The sequence below is a fragment of the Poromitra crassiceps genome (genome assembly GCF_964638095.1).
Source record: "Poromitra crassiceps genome assembly, chromosome: 9".
Lineage (NCBI taxonomy): Eukaryota > Metazoa > Chordata > Actinopteri > Beryciformes > Melamphaidae > Poromitra > Poromitra crassiceps.
The window spans coordinates 40,048,286-40,061,521 of NC_139630.1; the positions used below are offsets into that span (position 1 = coordinate 40,048,286).

Sequence of the window (13,236 nt, forward strand, 5' to 3'; positions counted from 1 at the left end):
TGACTCAAGCAGCTCCGCTCTCTGTTACATAGCCACCTCATTAGTAATTGATTGTCTCCTCGGCCGCCAGTTTGTCTGGCAGAAAATGTGAATGTGTGTTTGTTGTTTTTGCTCACAGCAGCACTTAGTGATGTGCAAGATTGCCTCTGAGGGGGCGGATACTTTTAAATGGAGTCCACTTTACATCTCGAAAATCAAAATGTGAAGATGTCAAATAGGCTAGCTGCTTGTATAGGCTATATCTATGGAGCACGTGGATGCCCATGTCTATCGTGTGTGTGTGTGTGTGCGTGTGTGTGTGTGTGTGTGTGTGTGTGTGTGTGTGTGTGTGTGTTTGTGTGTGTGCACACGTGTGCACGCTGAGTAGGCCTACTGCCTGTCAAAACAACTGGCAGCAAATCAGGACCGTCACTTATCTTGTTAGAATCCTATTCAGTTTCACCCAGAATCAGAAATATGACTCTCATCAAGCAATGCTTCCAACCAGTGCTCAGAGGATGATAGAGGTTTGTCTGTCCAGTAAACATGTCATGTGTCTGGAAATGTACCAAGCCTCTTAAGGCCATGATACAGGTAACATTTTGAGGCAATGTAGATGGGTAATATTTAACCAGAAATGACATCCAAAGCATTTTGTCTTTATATTTTTGTTTTAATCTGCCTGTGAGGAGGATGTAGTCTTCAAATTCATCCAATAAAAAAATGACTTAACTAAACGACACTTATTTGCAAAAAGATAACGAAGAATATCATTCTTGCCCTGAGCCTATATAGGACCTTTAAATGTGTCCCATTGACCAATTGTCATTCAGTCAATCAGCTGTCCCTGTACCTAATGTTGCCTTCAGCGTAGGACTGCTGTTCTGTGGTCAGTGTTCAGACCACTTTGTTCCCCTCACAATTAACAAGCACAAAACTTGAGGCGCTTGATAAAATAATGTGCTTTTATTACCGAGATAAGTCCTGTTTTCAGATCAGTCTTACTTATTTTTGCGTGTTAGCTTTCTGCGAGAGTAACGCTCCCGTGCGTTCGAGGTGAAGGTGACGTAGGCTACAGTGTGGCCCTCGCTCTCTCTCTGGTCAGGGTGTCTTTTTAGTGAATTGGCTGGTGTTGATCCTAAACTGACAATAGTTAAGACAGTTAATCAGAGGTGCCATCAATTAAACAGTGTTCGGGCTCAAGTTGCTGCCCTGCGCCACCGGACGTTTTGTGCGCCACTGACCCCCGTGACTCATACACCCGCTGTCATGGCGGGCAGCCGGGGCCGAGTTAAACCACCACGCCACCCCGGACCGCTCCCCTGCGAGGCGATGCTCAATTATGGATGACCATCATTAGAAACCAGACACGCCGGAACAGAGGCTTGCCCAGACTGACCTCCCACACACACACACACACACACACACACACACACACACACACACAAACACACATTGGCACACGCGCACACAATCTCTGTGATGGGCACGGCGATTATTCTCAGACACCCAAGACTATAATGTGCTAATGGGGTAACACCATCCATTTCATTCCATAGCCACGGCACCTCTCTGACCCCTATGGCCTCCATGTGGCCACCAGTATGGATTTTCCATATCAACATCAGTGCCGCCATGTGACCTAATATCACTGTGGAGTTATGCAGATGATGCCCACTACTCATTACAAGCCAATGCACAAAACACATTTAGAATCGTTTTGGGCAACCAGGTCCTGGTTCATCATATCAGAAATATTTTTTTGTAGCATTAGCTATTTTGTTATATCTGCTGGTGTGTGTGTGGGTGTGTGTGTGTGTGCGTGTGCTTGCGTGTGTGCGTGGGTGCGTGCGTGCATGCGTGTGTGTGTGTGTGTGTGTGAGTTGTTGGGGGTAATGGTTGAAAGCTCTATTGAAGCTCTGTGTTCTATTTAAGCAATATCACACGAGAGGGAGTGCATTGTTGGCTAATATTGGCACTGCTGTGATTCGGTCGCAGGCACGAGGCCGCAGGCCGAGTGCCGTAGATAATCACAGCAGTGCCAATATTAGACAACAATGCACGACCTCGAGTGTGATATTGCTTTTATACAACAGTTCTATTAAACAAAGCTGATTAAAAAAATGACAAAAAGCTGAGAAAATAGATGATTTCTGTATTTATTCCTCCGCCAACAAAATTAGTCCCCTCAGCTTTCTGCTTTGCTGAAAATGTAGCCTAATCAGCCTAATTAACTGCAGGCTGTCTACTTTACTACTGTCTACTCTAGAGCTGTGAAGCGTTTTGTTGATTAGGGCAGCTGTGAAGCGGAGTGATCTACACACAGTGAAGCGCCAGTGCATTATCATGAAATATAGGCACTCGTAGGATCCCTCTTGTCCAATCAAATTGCTCGGCCGGAACTACCTGTTGTATAATGCATCTTTTGTTCTGGCTCTTAATCCTGTATCTGTGCTATGGAAGGGCCAACACAAAGCACATGTCTCTCATCAGTCATTAACGCAGGTATTAACCTAGCAATATGTCAAAATGCTGGAACACAGTCATACGTCCGTCTGCCATGTGCACACACACACACACACACACACACACACGCACACGCACACACACACATGATGGGTGTCTTCTTTCAGTGTAATCTGGGTATGTCAATTTTCAGCATGCTTCATTGCTGCCTCTCCATCCACATGTTCTACTGCTCGTTCTGTCCGTCTTCTTCATTGTGTGTCTCTGCACCTCCATCTGCTCAGGTCGCATTTCTCTTGGGTTTCCAAACTTTTTCTTCTTCTTTTTTAACCTACAAACTAAAACATTTTCTGTTGCAACTCAGAGTTAATTTTGCATGTTATTGCATAGAACAATCCGTCCAAATTTAACCTGTTATTCGGCAACTCACCCTCCAGTATACAGGACTCTGGCAATCAAGTTATAGACGGTTTTCACAGAATGGTCAGTCCTCCACTTTAATGTTTTTTTTCCTCTTTTCTGTCCATAGCAAACAGTGCAACAGGAAGTGAGGAGCTGGGGTTCCATTTAGAATGTTTTTGTTGTCAAGATAAAACCGTCTTATACAGTATGTAATTTAGTATGTAAAATAATTAGATAATTTTGGACCTGTTTAAATCTTTCTCTTTTATTATACCTTCATTTGGATACTAACCCTGCCTCTGTGTGACATTACTCTGGGCTTGGTGGTTTTTCTATATGGGTAACTACTCAACCCAATTATAATGAGCATCAATCTCAGATGGAACAGTTTCAGTCAAGTGGACAAGTCCAGGCCTGCCTGGTGTCTTGACCAATGCTAAGTGCTAACACACCCAGGTGAACCCACAGATGACTAACTCCCCCCCCTCTGCACGCGGGATAATCAATGACCACAACTGACCGTCTCTATAGCCGCCAAGCTAACGGGGCGCGACAGCGGCTGAAACTTTAATGCAGCTTAGCCTACATTCTGCCTTAATTAGCATTAACTGAGAGCTGGAGGAACGGAACCAAGTTTGTACCGAGGGAAGACATCAGTGGCAAAAGGTCAAAGGTGAAGGATGAAGGTTCACTTTACTGCATACCAAAGGAGAAAGCAGGTAGAGAGGCGTGGTGAGGTGGAAAAGCGAGGCTGTATGTACATAATTCCTCTCAGTGTTCTGGTCCGGTCCTCGGGGGGATCGAACAACTCCGGGTTCTGCTAAAAGCACCGACAAGCCTGCAATCTGATTTGGTCTGTGCCACTGAGTTAGAATAACACTGACGCATGACGCGTGATTTCTAACCCCACATAGGATAAGCAATAACCACAGGCTAGATTGAGCCGGCTGGTGTATGGAAGAAACCATGTTCATCAAAATAACAACCCTTTGATTCTCTGCAAACAGAATGGCCTGAATAAAATACATTACTGATTACTGATATTTCTACTGGATGAATAGAATCGGGCCCCCCCCCACCTTCCCCATGCAGCCCTATTGGCTGCCCCGGTCACTGCTCCACCCTCTGCTGATCTGGGGAGAGCCGAGACTAGCACCATGCTTCCTCCGACACATGCGCAGTTGCCAGCCGCTTCTTTTCACCTGACAGCGGGAGCTTCACCGGTAGGACATAGCATGTGGGAGGATCACGCTCTTCCCACCAGTTCCCTACCACCCCAAGCAGGCGCCTCGACCGACCAGAGGTTGCGCTAGTGCAGGGGACCAAAAATAAATAAAAAATACATCGAAAAAATATTTTCTTTAAATCCTCAATTTTCTTTAGGTTTTGGTCCGAGTGAAATGTGAACCGTATGGTTTGAACAAGTAAAACTATTTTTATAAGCATTTTACGAAATGTCTATGGGAAAATGAATGGCGGATGAAAATCTCTGGTACAGTGCTGAAGCAGGAAGTAGGCGGTCACTTTGCCTCTCTATATTCTCAGGTTTTATCCAGATAGCTTACCGTGATGGCACCCTTCCTGGATATTCCGGTTTCCTAGATTCAGCTGAGCAGTGTGTGTGTGAGCACCTCTAGTTTCAAGGCCTCATGCTTGTTCTATGGAGCCTGTGAGTGACACAGGAACTCTGAGTGACCCCGGCAGCCATGCCTGGCACCAGGAGCCTGTCTCCATCGCTCTCTCCGGATGCCACTGGCTCATATGCTGCTATACAATACTGTAAGACAGATGGACCTCCCGCTGAAACGAGTACATAGTGATGGTACACTGACGTTACGCAACCGTCTCTGAAACACACAGTCACACGCTGACCTCCAGATACCTCACCCACTTATCTTGGTATCTTGGTGGGCTTTTTGAAAACAGGACAGAGGAGCGTATTGTGGTAGATATTGATTCTGCATGGCAATAAAGCGAGGCCTGGATTGACTCATCAGACAGTGGTGATGGAGGTGACTGAACTACAAAGAGCTTTCAGGGATCTGTAGTTCTAAATCTGACTCACACGGCCAGGGAATGCATCCAATGACTCGCTCAAGTTGGCCTTTCTATTTATTGTCTTCCGAGAGAGTAGGGAGGTTAGACTGAAGGAGAATAAGGAAAGCCTGACAAAGAACACAGGGCAAAAATAAAGATCCAATTAAAGTTGATCCTAGTTTAAGTGTTGCTTGATTACAATAAGAATCACTGTATCCAACCTACTGTACTTTTCACTACATTCACTGAGCATCAATGAATTACGTAGTCACTACTGCACCTTTGCTCGACTCAAGACAGGTGCTTTGTTTTCACTACTGCCATGAGAAGGCACAAGGAGTTATGTGGCAAAGCTCTGATTGAGACATTTGTGTCACAATGTGCCATTTACAGTTTTTCCTTCAGAAATAATTGCTCCCAATAGCTTCTGGAGGACAATGGCTGAATTCCAAATGTCAACTCCTAATCTGTGGATTAGGCTAGGCTAAGACTATCGCTTAGTGTGGCAACAAATATATCATCAGTATCCAATTTGCGAACACATGGAAACATGAGGCCGCTCTTGATGGTACCACTACACACATGCTTTTTCAGCAGGAGGCATGTTCACTGAAGCTTGCATGTAAAAGCAATGTTCTCTCTGTATGTGCAACATGCATAATTCATCTCTTTTCCATACCTTATGTAAACAATTTCTCATATAACACATGCACCACTCCAACCTGGCCCTCAGCTCACCTCTCAACAGATTAGAACTGCAAGCATCTCCTACCACAGCATCTTTAAAATGCAGGTTTTTTTCCCTGCTGGGTGCTCTCTCTGCATGAGTGCTAATTGATTGAGACTGAAAAATGACTTAATTTTGGAGTCTGGGTTGAAAAGAACCAGTCAGTGCCCACAACAAATGTGACACAGTCTGGTGAAAGGAGCAACAAGTTGGCAACTGTGAAATCGCACAAATCAAGATAAAAGTTATTTTTTTAAAGAAAACAAACTGATTTTTTTCTTCTTTAATCATATTACACAAGTTTAGATGTTGAAGAACGCACTAAATATAACAAACAGGATACAAACAGGTTTTAGGATAAATGAATCCTATCCTATCTTACTATAATCGGAGAACTGTCTAGCTGCTATAATAGGACGGCGTTCTGATATGCTTATTTGAAGGATCCTGGTGCTGCCGCCATCATCAGTGATTTATGAAATAATTGATGATGGTACAGATGATGTCAGAATGGAATAAAGTGGCACATCATCAGCATCCCACTGAAGATGTCACCGATGATTCATCAGTTGATGTCACCACTGTAACATTCTGGAACAGCATCTCTTCCTGAGCTTTGAGAATCTCAAGGTCTTGAAGAGTGCCTGTTTTTTCTACAAGTGCCTATATGGACTAGCTCCCCCTCCTTTAGAGGAATTCATCCATAAAAATAGAAGCACTGGACTTGGCACCAGGTCAAAAACCAGAGGAGACTGCAAGGTCAATCGTAGACAGACCACGTTTGGCCAGAATGTCCTGTCAATAAAAGGCAGCCAAATATGGAACAGTCTCCCCGTCTCCATAAGGGACAGCCCCACCCTTGCCACTTTCAAAGGCAGTCTCAAAAAATGGCTGAAAACAAACCAGTCATGTACTCACAGCCAGGTAGTATGTTTTTCTTCTTTTTAATTGCTGCCATGTATTTTAGAGTGTATTGCTGCTACTTATGTTTTACGTATTTTTTTTAGAGTGTACTGCTGCTACCACCTATGTTTTATGTATGTTTTATTATGTTTTACATTTTATGTTTATTGTGTTTTATGTTTTATGGGGACAACGGATGGAAATTAGCCTCGTGCTAAATCCGGCAATTTTTACACTTTTACTATGTTCCAGGTTTTAGTATCTGTTCTATGGTTTCTGTGTTCATTAATTTTGCACTGTCCCGTCCAAATAAACAAATAAATAAACTGATGATGTCACTGCTGACATGATGTCACTGTTGACATGATGTCACAGATGATGTCACTGTTGACATTATGATGCCACTGTTATAAACAGTCATCATGTTATAAAGGTGAGGCCATCAAAAACCCAGATACCAACATGAGTGGACTGGAGTATCTTGCCAGCGAGAACATCTCGTTTGATAACCACCACTATGATGAAGCTGAGACGTGCTTCTACGAGGGAGCCAACGGCCGTCATGCCACGCGGTCATACCAGTCATCCTCACATGCGGGAGGAGATCAGGAGTTGGTCTGCCACATGAAGAGCCTGGAACTGGAGAACCACAGCCTGCACAAAGTGATGGAGGATATGTGGGCGGCCCTGCACAAACTCGAGTCCAGAGTGGCTATGCTGGAAAAGACCCCAGGAGCCCTCCCACATGCAATGTCTGCTCCGGTCCAACAGGTAAAGGCTCCAGTCACACAGGTAAAGGTGGAAAATGGTGGTGAGGAAGAAGACGACGATGACATTGACTTGTTTGGCAGTGACGAAGAGGACGATGCCGAGGCAGCACGCATCAAACAGGAGCGCGTTGACGCCTACGCAGCCAAGAAGTCCAAGAAACCTGCCCTCATCGCCAAGTCATCTATCCTGTTGGACATCAAGCCTTGGGATGATGAGACAGATATGTCCAAGCTGGAGGAGCGCGTGCGCTCGGTGCAGGCCGACGGGCTGCTGTGGGGAGCATCCAAGCTGCTGCCCGTGGGCTATGGCATCAAGAAGCTGCAGATCAACTGCGTGGTCGAAGACGACAAGGTCGGCACAGACATGCTGGAGGAGGAAATCACCAAGTTTGACGACTACGTCCAGAGTGTGGATGTTGCTGCCTTCAATAAGATCTAAGCTCCTCCTCCCTGCTTCACCCCTCCTTCCTGTTGCTGCGGCTCTTGGCTTGCACGGTTCTCAAGTGAGTAAAGTACTGAGCTTTGAGCACACAGAAAAGGAATGGTGGGAGGATACTGGTACTGTAGAAAAGGCCTCATGCCAAATGATGATACCACCATACACAATGAACCGGTGACCTAAGGATCTGATGTCATGTACCAGAGCCCCGTCATCGGCGATGTCACTCAACTCTGATGTCACTCGAGCAACTGAGGTCATAAGTGCACTTATGATGTCATACATGATGGACTCTGTGGGCACTGACGCTGTGTCCCCATTCCCATGTCCTCAGTGCCTACGGCCCAGGTGGGGTCGTCAGAAAGGGCCTTTCTATGTGTAGTTTGCGTGTTCTCCCCGTGATCCTCTGCGGTTTCATCCAGATAGGACCACCCACCACCCCCACCAAAAACATGCAAAAAACCAATATAAAATCCAGCACATAATAAGCGGAAGCTACAACTTCCTTACAGGTACTTACTGTACACTACTTGACTGTCCCAACAATGCCCAAAGGAAGGGACTGCCACTCTCCAATCCTGAAGCCAATCTCAAGAAATTGGCTCGAGCGAGAGAAACTCAGCAGCGAGCTCCCGAAGAACTCAGAGGGAAGATCAGAACTCCAACCCCATAATGCAGGCGATAAGACGTGGTCTCCCCAGAGGTCTGCTCCATGCACCTTGGTCCCATCATCCCCTCTGCCTGCCACAGTACCTGGATCTTCAGCTTCACTCAAGTTCAATAGAGCAGAGCCTTCTTTTGGGCGAGGTCGTGGCAGAGGTTGTAGCTCTTAGCTAAATCCGACATATTTACTGTTATATAGATGACTCTGTATAGGTAACTGTTCATTAATGTGTACTGTCCTGACAAAATAAACAAATAAAGTAAAGTAAGTAAAGTAAAGTTTTGTGAAGGAGACCCCCATGATGGCACATGGCACTTCCCAAACCTCTCCAGTAAAAATGGTCCCTATCACAGCCAGGGCAATGTCACCATGCAGTGCTCTATCACAACCAGGGTAATGTCACCATGCAGTGCGACTTTGTGCACATCGCCGAGCTGGAGAACAGACAAGGATGGCATCATCAATGTGCTTGGAGGTTACCCGTATCACCACTAAGACCAGCAGCAGAGAAGTCTCCAAGAGCCCCTCCACTTAATGGACACCACTGCCCAAGGTATGTTCCTCAATTACTGAACCATGCACTAACATATTTTCACAAGATCTTTGGAAACTGGTGTTATTCCAAAATACATGCAAGTTGCCAAGGTTATTCCACTTTTTAAATCTGGTGACCCATGTTGTTTTAACAAACTATCGTCCAACTTCTGTTTTCCTAACCTGGCAAAATGACACACACACAGTCTTTCTTGTTTAGTGTAATGGTATTGTGCAATGTGTGTATCTGATACAGTATCAGAGCTTACTAGTTCATATCAGTGTTAAGGAGCCGGAGAGGTAACTGGAGTGATGGCTGTATACACCTCAATAGGTTCAATCTGTCTTCACTACACATACACTGTGTGTACACACACACACACACACACACACAATATGACACACACACACACACACACACACACACACACTCACGTACCCCTCGCACACACAGACCCCCCCACACACCACACACACACACACACACACACACACACACACACACACACACACACTCAGTGTCAGGTGCCACTACATCCCTTGAATTATTCAGCAGCCTCTGATCGCCACGAGGCAGCAACCAGATTCCTCTACCACCTCTTTGCAGCACAACTCATTATTAATGATGCAGAGATGGTGAGATGAGGGCAGAGACATAGAGACAGAGAGAGAGAGAGAGAGAGAGAGAGAGAGAGAGAGAGAGAGAGAGAGAGAGAGAGAGAGAGAGAGTTCTTTAGAGGACACTAGTCAGAGATTTGGGCTAAGATTGTTTCAGCTTGAAGTGTTTAGTATACAGTAGAGGCTTTGCAGTTACATGACAGATCTTCAGCTGTCTGTCAGTCCTGGATCTCCACTGGAGAACTGGATTTGTGCAATTATGTAACTACAGTAGGCTGCATGTAAATAAACTAGGCATCTCGCACGCTTGATTCCTAGGCTCTCCCGCTGCGCGGGCTCGCTAGCTCGGCCACTGCAGGGCCTCGACTGTCCTGCAGCTCGCCAAGCTGGCCCTGCAGCTCGCATTCGCAGCTCGCCCACTGCGCGGCCTTGCCCGCAGCTTGGCTGCTGTGTGGCCTTGCCTGCCCTATTGGCACATGCACAATGTCCCCCTTTCTCTCTCCCCCTCCTCTCTCTCCCCCTCTCCCTCAGTCTCTCTCGTGACTTTGTGTATGTGTGTGTGTGTGTGTGTGTGTGTGTGTGTGTGTGTCTGTCTGTGTGAGTGAATTTATGACATCACTGATGATGTCATCAGTAGGATTTAGACAGAGAAACTGACAGACAGAGCCCTAACTCCCATTTATATACTGACTGATGATGATGATAAATAAAATACACATGGAAAAAACTATAAAGCACACATTAATGCAGAAAACAAATATACAAAATCTATTTAAAAAAATCGAGGTCAAGATTTGTGTACAGTAGCCTACTGTATTTAACACCTGAGAAAGCTTGTTGTGATGTGGGTTTGGGGCCGTTCATTGATGTTGAAAGTGAAAAGTTAGGTTACTGTATATGAAACATTCACTTAAAGAGCATGGAGCAGGGTAATTCCTTTGCTAAATGTATACTTAACCTTGTCCCTATGTCCATTTGAAAAGTTAATGCAGGATTAAAAAAAAAAAAAAAAAATTGAGAAAAACACCTTCCTTTTTGAGAAGAAAATAACAGGCTTTTATTTTGTTAAAGCAGAACCTGCTACGTCACAGTGGGGAGTGGCTCCCGCGTGCTCCCTCTCCCCTCCCACTGTCGTCAATACCATGGTCAAATCAGTCGCATTTCAGGACAGCTAGTCAGGTCAGGTACGTACGCTAGTCAAAGTCAATCAGTCAGCCAGTTAGTGTCACTCGATGTGTGTGTGTGTGTATCAAATTACAGTCCGCACCTCGGCCCACCTCCGCTCGCCCCTTGCTTACAGGCTCCTCCACAACTCTCTCTCCGCGGTCCGTTGTTTCGTGGTCTAGCTCTGGGCTGTTCCTGCTCTCTTTGATGCTCAAAATTAGGCTGAGGTCCATCATATGCATGTGCATAAACATTTTCTACCTCCTCTTCCTCCTGAAAACCGGCGTTAGCATCCATAGTGTGTGACTGACAGCCCTGACCTAAGTGACGACAGACAGAGGGACAGACGGGCATGCCTGGCGACTCCCCTTTCTTGCGTCACAGCTTTGGTAGTCTCTTAAAACAGACTGTATCATCTACATCCGGCGAATGCAGCTATATACAGTCTGTACGTTACACCCCCAGAACATGCACAAGGAAGTTGGGAAAAAAACCTTCAGACTGGAAGGAAGTTCTACGGAATCCGACCAATCACGACACGCGAATGTGGCATATTGGATTCTGATTGGACTAATGAGCGGAAGACCCGCCTTTCTGCTTCCCATTCCGGTTGGTGCATGATTCTCCCCCACGAAGTACAGACGGTATGGCGGAAGCATTTGAAAATTGCGGAAGCCAACTCGTCTGTTCAAAGAGACTACAGCTTTGGGGTCCAAGATTTCAAAATAAAAGCACAAAAAGTAAAACGACCCCAGAAGTCACTGTAGTGTATATGTAAGTGTCTTAATGTGAAAATCCAGTTACTCCATAATTCACCTACACATTGACTGATTGGGGTCTCTAACCTGCACCATGGTCTTTAAGCCTGGCTTAAGTACTGTAGCTATCCCATTTGGTCCTAGTCCCTACCACAAACCTCTACAGATTGCGGCTTGAGAGAATGTCAGCTCATTAATTTACCTAAAGTTTTGGCTGAATTAGCAAAACAGCTTAACAACATTAACATGTAACTATAAGCCAGTAGGCTAACTAGTTTCTACTATACATTATATTGGTCAGATGCATTTACAACAAGACAGTGATGGTTAGCAGGTTAGCTAGCTATAGCTAACAAACTGATCTATCATGTCCTGTATCAGTGGTGAAATGATCAGTTCCCATTCATACACAGTACAGAGATCAACCATGCCTATTGAATTCTGTTGAGACGACCATTCGAACTGTAACTGCTGCCAAGAGCTGTGGACTTCCAACATGGCTGCCAGAGGGGATGTCTGCAAAGCATCTGAAAGCGTGTACCTGTATGACGTGCATTCATATGTAAACTGGAATATGGACAATCAAAGGACACATGAAGCAGGGCCTGTTTCAGTGTGAGTATAAAAATGTATTTAAGAACAGGAAATGCAACTGAAGCCATGATTCAAGGTGCATCCAGCACTTCACAATGAGACGGGGAGATGAACAGACATTGAGATTCAAGAAGAACAACAACAGTCCGGCCAACTACTCCAGGCCAAGATCCCTGACTCCCCGTCATGTCTCAGTCAAATGTTTATTTTATTTGGCACTATACCATATAAATGATGTCACTAACTAAACCCCAGTGCTATGTCCCCTCTCTGTTCACCCTCCTCCCCTCTCAGTAGTACAAGCCATGTACCTTTATCTCCTCACTGTCACCCCCTACTCTGACTCGCTGTCAGTCAAAGCAGGCGTATGCTGTCTGTCTGTAGTCTGTGTGTCAGTAGTCCATGCTGTGTAGCTGCTGGTTCTTCCTGTCTGACTTCCCTTGCAGGGCCGCGGGGAGCAGCGGGAGGTTCAGGTCAGCCGCGCGGCGCTGGAGAGACGAGCGTAACTGGACAGAGTTCCTCTTCACCGCGCTCGCCGTCGCTCTCTCTCCTCCCGCCTGCTCGCGTCTCTTGCCCCTCTCCTGCCTGAGGCTCTTCATGACCAGAGTGTGTTGCCTCTGCGAGGGGAAGGCGGGAGGTTTGGACCCGTTCACCAGGAGCCCTGAGGGTCCGGGTCGGGTCAGCCCCACCCATGTCATTTTCCTGCCCCCTCCTCCGTCCTTTAGCCCCACGTTGCGCAGGCGGGGCAGGGGAGCGGAGGGTGAGGTCTGGGGGTCTCGCTCCGGGGGGTGCGCGGGGGCGTGTGCGTCGGCCTCCAGCAGCATCCTGGGAGAAGGGGTGCGCCATATCGTTATCGATACAGTATATATCGTCCAATTCATATTCATATCAACTAGTTGGTGTAATGAGGTCACACCGTTACGCTGTGTAACGGGTATGACGTCACGTACGCACAGCAACAACAAGCATGGCTGAAAGCGGCTCCACGGTTAATTCCAACAAGGGGAGTGGCTTCAGTAGTGTGGAAGGGGTTTGGTTCCAAAATCATGTACAACAAACCACTGTAATATTTGAAGGCCTATTTGAATATTTGCAGGGAAACTGTTACGTTTATGTGGAGATATAAAACTATAACACTTGTTTTGTTGCAATTGTATGTTCTTGAAATTAATAACAAAATA

General features: G+C 46.0%; 1 protein-coding gene and 1 pseudogene across 2 annotated transcripts in view; one reads left to right on the forward strand and one right to left on the reverse strand.

The window, feature by feature from the left end:
- Positions 1-6,976: 6,976 nt before the first annotated feature.
- Positions 6,977-7,723, forward strand: LOC310782814 (elongation factor 1-delta pseudogene; annotated as a pseudogene). The gene has a single exon. The product of its transcript is annotated as an elongation factor 1-delta pseudogene (transcript).
- Positions 7,724-12,367: 4,644 nt separating this feature from the next.
- Positions 12,368-13,236, reverse strand: part of LOC310782307 (hormonally up-regulated neu tumor-associated kinase) — a gene marked incomplete at its 5' end in the record, with an annotated part of 18,507 nt that continues 17,638 nt past the window's right edge. Inside the window, one exon of the mRNA XM_083642981.1 lies at positions 12,368-12,880. Within this exon, the coding sequence (XP_083499107.1) occupies positions 12,448-12,880 (433 nt within the window). The 3' untranslated portion in view covers positions 12,368-12,447. The remainder of the gene's footprint in view (positions 12,881-13,236) is intronic.